Below are 7,075 nucleotides of genomic sequence, written 5' to 3' on the forward strand. Positions count from 1 at the left end.
CATGAAAGTTTTGGGCCTCAAAACCCCCCCAAAAAACAGTGAATTAGAAACACTCTCTAGATTTTAGAGGAACTGCAGAGTCGGAAGATAATTCTCTGTGAATTCGGGACTGGCAGCAACCCCTCTCATATTTAATATGCTAATTGAATCCCTTTTGGTTATTAAAGATCCAGACAATTTCGTTAAATTTAATAATTGGACTTATGTCAGACACAATATCAACTGAAAAAAACAGTCCTGTTCAGTTATGATTGCATCACTTGTTGATGGGTTCATGCTGCTTGTTTTTCTTCACACCTCTGATTGCAGTGACACCTCATTGGTCGAGATGTCATCATCTGACTAACCCGTACAGTTGTGAACAAACTTCCTGTCCAGAGGGGTTCACCACACCGCCTTTTGGACCCACTAATGGGCTGCAAAACATCGTTCATAGAGAGACTGAAATCTCACGGGACCTTGTATGACGCGGCTCACTAAACAGGCAAATTAAGTAAATCGTCATTTTATTTCATATTTATTTTAAAATAATACGAAAAAACACACTTATGATATCAAATAAACACTTGTGTGACGATATATTGAGAGGTCCAGAGCCAGAAGCAAAACTCTAACATTTTCTTCTTCATTTACTTCTGCACTCCACCAACCAACCCCCCCCAGCCATTTTCCCTTGGAGACTGCTGTTTTTCATTGCCCTCTGCTGGTTTCCTCCTGTGGTGAAAACCTCTTCTGTATTTCTCCCAATTTATGACACATTTCACAATTTCTCCTTTTTGTCTTGTCGATCTATGTCTGGCACAACACAGCAAGTTTAAGCTCTAAGACTCTAAAGGTATACATATAGTTTGGTGCCTATTGAAAATGTGCCTGTTTGGGACGGGCCGATTGCTTGGCCTGTGGTATCGCTGCTTGCAGCTTTCTTCAAAACCATTGTACACCAAAACTACCTGCAAATGGACCCCAAAGCACTGTATATGCAAGGCAACTCTCAGCAACTCAATATGATATAGTGTCAGCAGAAAAAGCCTTTTTATTGAGTTTCCTCTTAATGAAAGGCTCTGAATGAATTTAATTTATTTATTAATATCCTACACTGTCCAAACAACTCCAAGTAACCCTAAACAACTAACTAACCCAAACGCAAGTTCATAGGGTACCATGAAACATGTGAAGTAAAATGGATGAATGGTTCTTGAGATATTTAAGACAATGTGTAAACACACACACACTCAAACAGAGAGGGACAGATTCAACGTCACTTGCGTAACCAGAGGGAAAGTACCATTTTACTTTTAGCCAAACCACAATCTTTTTCTAAACGCCATATGGCTACACGCAAGTCCCGAGAGCGCCCTACACTGACGCCAAGAGTCCGACCAAGCGCGTCCAAATATGACGCTGAAGGATTGTTTGTGGTTGGGTCAACCTGACCAAGCATTGCTTTCTGGTGTGATGGCAGTAAGAATGTGCTAGAAATACACACTGTGTTTAGATTCCTAGTGAAAGCGAGCTCACCCTTAACACTAAAGTCCCACAATAAGACAAACAAAGTTACCAATGGAGCCCATGGTAGAGCAGCAACTCACGTGATCTACAAGTAAAATGACTCAAAGCAACCAGACTTATTTGACAAAAACAGAGATAACGGCTTCAGTTTCCAATTGTGAAGGGCTGTCTGACAGCATGGTAAAGAGGTGCAAATATTGTAAATATAGTGCACACTTAAAGGGATACTTGGCCGATTTAAAACCAGGTCTGTGTCATGGCAGTGTGTGTGCAGATGAACGCCTTCCCTCTATTGGTAGTCTGACGGGTTTTTTCTCAGACGCGGAGTGATACTTATTATGAAAAGGAATTTTGAATTATAGGTGTTATATACAGCTATTAGACGATGGACATTAACCAATTGCATGATTTTAAGCTGTATATATAGTAAATACAAACACACGCACACACACACACACACACACACACATACACACACACAACCGGTCAAACGTGCTTGGTGGGGACTATTCACGTCACTTAAGGTGGTCTATCAGGACGTATGTTCTACTGGCATGTGGCACAAGAACGGGTCAGTTATCTTTAGGAAAAGGTACATTGCTGTTACACGCGGATCAAGAAGATGCATTTCAGTACATACATTTGTTCTAATGGATTTCTGTTTAATTACTGGATAAAGAAAGAGGAAGTATAGCTGCAAGGGTTATAGAGTTATGGTCAATTACTTGCTAAGCCCTTTGCAAAGTGTTCTTAAGTGTTTTTTATGACCAATCTTTAACCTAGGATGAACTTAACCCCCCTTCAGGGTTTGAACCCTAATAACACAATTGTCACATAAAATAAACACAGGATTGATTTCTTACAAGTCTGATATATTGAGAGCTCCAGAGCTGATACATGTCATAACAACACCCGTTTTTGTACCGACTACTTCATCTACTACTGCATTCCTACTCTCCAACCCTCCCCATTTTCCCAGGAGACTCCTGATTTCCATTGCCCTCTCCCAGTTTCATCCCAAGGCCCCAATTCCCCAATTACTTTCCCAGTTTATGTCAAATTGTCACAACTTTTTTCTGTCATCTCAACCTGTTTCTGTCACAGCAAGTTTAAGCCTTACGACCCTGAACTTCCACTGTTTCCATCTAGACAACAATACAGCTACACCAAATGTGTGTTGTGGAATGCAGGTGACTCGAAGGAGAGCCTAGTCCTCCTCAGAAAGAGAGGAATAGAGAAGACTGTATATCTTATCACAATTTTGCTAAATAGACTACATTTTTGGTCCTTTGATGAAGTGGAAAAAAACAGTTTTCATGGTAGTTGTTTTTTCAGTCAATAACCCCATTGAAGTGTCTTGCTCTTTCATTTACTTTTGGGTGTACTATATTACTCAGCTCTGGGATGAGTGTGATTGGTCACATTTGATATACCGTACGTACCTGAGGAAATTTCCAATAAATTCCTTGATGATAATTAGGGACCGAGCAGCAAAACTTGTTTTGATTTTTGCCACAGACACAATGTCACTGAGAACCTTGTACTGTGGATTCTTCAAGACACGTGATAAGAATGGGAACATTTGTATTTTTTAGGGACACTTGTTAGACCTGTCTATGGCCTAATTTAATTCCTATAGTGTTGTTACTTTGCACTTGCTTTTGGATCAATACAAAAAATAATGCAAAGTGATTATCATAAATAAAAGAGATAGCGTCTGTTGCACACATTATGAACAGGTGACTAAGTGGTCCTGAAGAAGATTCTATTCTGTCTTTCATTTGGACTCGGTCCTGACTAGTCCTGTTCTTGGACTTTGGTAGATGTTGACTTGACTACACCACTTTTCATCTTATCATCACTGCTTTACTTCATTTCTATCCTGAAAAATACAAGTCAACAGCTCCATCTTCTGGTGAGTCAGCAGAGAGTAATCACTGGGGCAGTTTAAGTTTGGAGATAATGTAGCTGAACAATAATTGTTGCGTGTCCAAGGCTGCTATGATAAGGGGGTTTCTGCAGGCACCTGTCATCCAGGTGGACCTAAACGTGGACCACCAAAAAAGGACTCAGGCTTCAACACCTGCCTTATTTAGTTTGGTTGAATCACACTAGGGTTGGTTTCCCCCTTTTCAACATGTCATTATTGTCTCTTGTCATTTCACATCAGTGTGAAAAATCGATAAAAAGACACAATATTACATTCTGAATAAGTCTGTTTATTATCAAATGCCACTTTACAATAAATCCCTATGCTATGTGCCATTAAACAAATTAATATTCTGATGATCTTCTAATAAAACTGATTAAAAATTGCAATCCATTGCTCTTTACATAATTTGTTAAACTTGAACTTTCTCTGTCCTATGATTACATGTTTCTCTGGAAATGTGACTGCAATGATCTGATGAACTGTAGATAATCCTGTCTTCTCAAATAATCTATTATTTTGCTTCTTGCAAAAGGACTTCATAGTGCTTTACATAATTATGTCATGAAGACAATATACTGTATGTTAACCAGGGATCACATATGAATAACACTAAATTAAAATAATTACAACAACTTTGTAAAGGGCCCAAGATCTTTTTGTACTGACAGTTTTATGTGAAAAACAACTACAGTTCACAGCTGATGTTTTTCTATACTGGATGGGAAAGTGGGGCTGTTCTTTTTTATCAGTGAAACAGAGGCCGAGCAGGCCTGGGATTTCTGTTTGCAACAAAATCGACATAAATCACAGAGATGATGCTTTGACAAAAGATAGAGACATAAATACAAGCTTTCATAGCGCTTTTGTTGTGTTGGGTTGAAATGTTTCATGTCACTAGTGATTACCTAGAAACAGTATATGGTGCTTATGACTCTTTCTTTAAATGCAGCAGCATCAGAGAGACACAATACAAAACAAGATAAAGCTAAAGAACAGGCCTTTCAATTGTTTATCATACACAATTTAGACTTAAAGACAGGAAAGTATATCTTCAATTTCACACACTTTTACACACTGAACATATTCATTCATTTAATCCTTAGACCGAGTCTGATCCCAGTCCCTCCACAGCCTCTCTACAGCATGTTGGTCTCACAGGAGCCAGGCTGCAGTATCTGAAGAGTAACTATGAATTTAACTGCTTTTCTAAACCATGGGTAAAGGAAGGCATAAATCACAGGGTTTAGACAAGAGTTAAATTGCCACACAAAGAGAAAATAGGATGTAGATGAAACATTAATGAAGCTGTCACCTGCAAGAGAGACACAGTAATAAGGGCATAAACACACTAGAAACACAACTACCAGAACACCAAGAGTCCTGGCTGCTTTCAGCTCTGATTTCTTTGCCTTTGGAGTCACTGACAGTTGGAGTGTGACAGCTGTAATGTGAGAGCGCATGGCACGGGCCTGAGACACAGCCACGGCAAATACTCTCAGATACAGAGCTACGATGACAGTAACTGGAACAATAAAGGACAAAACAAGATCCATTAGTCCTGTGAAATAGTCAATGACCAACAAACATTCTCCGTAGCAGGAATTATACCTCCCTGGTTGAGTCAGGTCATCTTTCACAAAGAAAAAGCTGTAGGAAGCAGAATAGAGCCAACACAGATAAACACTGAGTTTAACTCTGTTCATGGTGATTCTGGTGTTGTAATGCAGAGGGTCACAAATAGCCACATAACGGTCAACTGATATGAGCACTATGTCACCTAGTGAGGATACAGTTATGATGATTGTAAGATAATAATAAAGAAAACACACAAAGTCACCAAGAAACCAGCAGGATGTTTGTCGGAGAACTTCTCCCGGCATCAGCACGAGGCCCACTAGGAGGTCTGAGACAGCCAGAGAGTGGAGGAGGATGTTGGTGGGGGTGTGGAGCTGCCTGCAGGGAAAGAGAAACGTATCATTTAACCAAAAAACACTGACCAAACAACCCTAACCAGTACTCAAAATTAAAAATATAAAATCCATATCAGTTTAAATATTTTTCAATCCACCACATCAGTAAGAGTAGACAGTTAAAATGACTTGGTTGAGGTAACGGTGGACAGATAGCAAAGATTAATATTGGTAACAGAGTAGACATGAACAACAGTCTCTGGCATCAAAGTCAGACATTTAGAGCAACATTATTCAGAACTATCTCAAAGACAATTCTTGTAAATGTACGTTTTAAAGTTAAAAATCCTGTAAAGAGAAGCAAAGAAGTTAATATCTGCCTGAAGTGGGAGATAGAGATGATGATGAGCAGGTTGAGAGTCACAGTGATCAGAGAGATGGAGTACCACACAATGTAAATGAGCAGTGTTTGGGGCCAAGGAGACGAGGGCTTCCTGCAGGAGGTGTTTGGGAACTGTGGAAAGCAGAGCTCGGCTCCGTCCTTAACCTCCATCTGCAGAGGTCTGCAGATAGCATCAGAGTCATGTAACTGATTTATCTCTCTCTCATTCTCTTCATCCCCTCCTCTTTCTCAGTCCCTGTTTGACTCTGATGCCCCTCCTCCCTGACTCTGCACATCCCACCATCATCTTCATCACTCTCTGTAACCCAGCCTTTCTCACTGTCTCTCTTTGGTTATTTTCTACCCTTGTTTTCTTTCCTTTGTCCTATTTATTAAAAACTTTTCAAGTTACTAAAACAGTGGTGTTGCATTTCCAGCTCTATCTCTACAGCCATGTGGTGTAAGGTCTGGCTACACCACAGATGCATGCTGGGATAGGAGAAAACAACACTCTGTTTGCATTTCTTTTACCCAATGACAATTAACTCAAGAGACGTTAAGATCTGGATGCAGAGACGGTGGCTGTGCTAAATAGTCTAGGGAAGGAACTTGGTTTGGTGAAACATTTGCACCTGGCAAAGGAAAACGCCACATACAATAATCAATCAAGTTAAATCCCACAATACAGTAACGTGAGCTATGTTAATTAGCTAGACACACAGTAAAAACATAATTTGGTTTTACCGCCATGTGTACTTTTTCCATAGCAATCCCACCAATGGGCCCAGAAAACTCTGGAGGACTTGATTCAACCAGTTAAAGACCAACAATGCTTCCTCTATAGCATTTAGCTGAGTGAAGCAACAGTGAAACCATTCACTACGGTGGCTAAGCTGTGTCGTTCTCCCCAGCTGACCAAGTATGGTCACTTCTGTCTTCAAAATACCAAGATAGTGTTGGACAAAAGGCAAACTGCTAGCTTCAAAATAAGGGTTTGACAAAATTCACCCTTTGTCAAACCAAAGGGTTTTATAATTTATAAAAAGGGAAAACCTCGGTTTTATAATTGTTTAATTTGAGGAAGTTTTGGGTGAGCCAGATTTTTATTTCAGAGATGCAATCCGTAAGGGAGGTGGGCGGGAGAGTGGACGAGGGTATGGTGGAGAGGTAGAGCTGGGTGTCATCGGCGTAACAGTGGAAGTCAATGTTAAATTTGCGGAAGATATTGCAGAGGGGAAGCAGGTAAATGATGAAGAGTAGGGTCCCAAAACAGAGCCTTGGGGCACACCTGAAGTGACGGAGGAGGGAATGGATTCACAGGACTTGAGTTGAATGAACTGT

At 40.2% G+C, this 7,075-nt stretch overlaps 1 protein-coding gene across 1 annotated transcript; it reads right to left on the reverse strand.

Annotated features, from left to right (window-relative positions):
• Positions 1 to 4,540: 4,540 nt before the first annotated feature.
• LOC117952963 (trace amine-associated receptor 13c-like) lies at positions 4,541 to 5,905 on the reverse strand. Its single transcript, XM_034885636.1, has 2 exons — positions 5,733 to 5,905; positions 4,541 to 5,395 (listed from the first exon to the last, which is right to left on the reverse strand). The coding sequence occupies exons 1-2, from the start codon at positions 5,903 to 5,905 to the stop codon at positions 4,579 to 4,581; spliced, it is 990 nt and encodes a 329-aa protein (XP_034741527.1). The 3' UTR covers positions 4,541 to 4,578.
• Positions 5,906 to 7,075: the final 1,170 nt, after the last annotated feature.

Source organism: Etheostoma cragini, chromosome 11, assembly GCF_013103735.1.
Source record: "Etheostoma cragini isolate CJK2018 chromosome 11, CSU_Ecrag_1.0, whole genome shotgun sequence".
Taxonomy (NCBI): domain Eukaryota; kingdom Metazoa; phylum Chordata; class Actinopteri; order Perciformes; family Percidae; genus Etheostoma; species Etheostoma cragini.

Coding starts and splice junctions, on each gene's coding strand:
- LOC117952963 (XM_034885636.1), bottom strand. CDS start 5,905: ATGGAGGTTAAGGACGGAGCCGAGCTCTGCTTTCCACAGTTCCCAAAC. Junction 5,396..5,732: donor ATCTCTATCTCCCACTTCAG/GCAGATATTAAC, acceptor CTTTCCCTGCAG/GCAGCTCCACACCCCCACCA.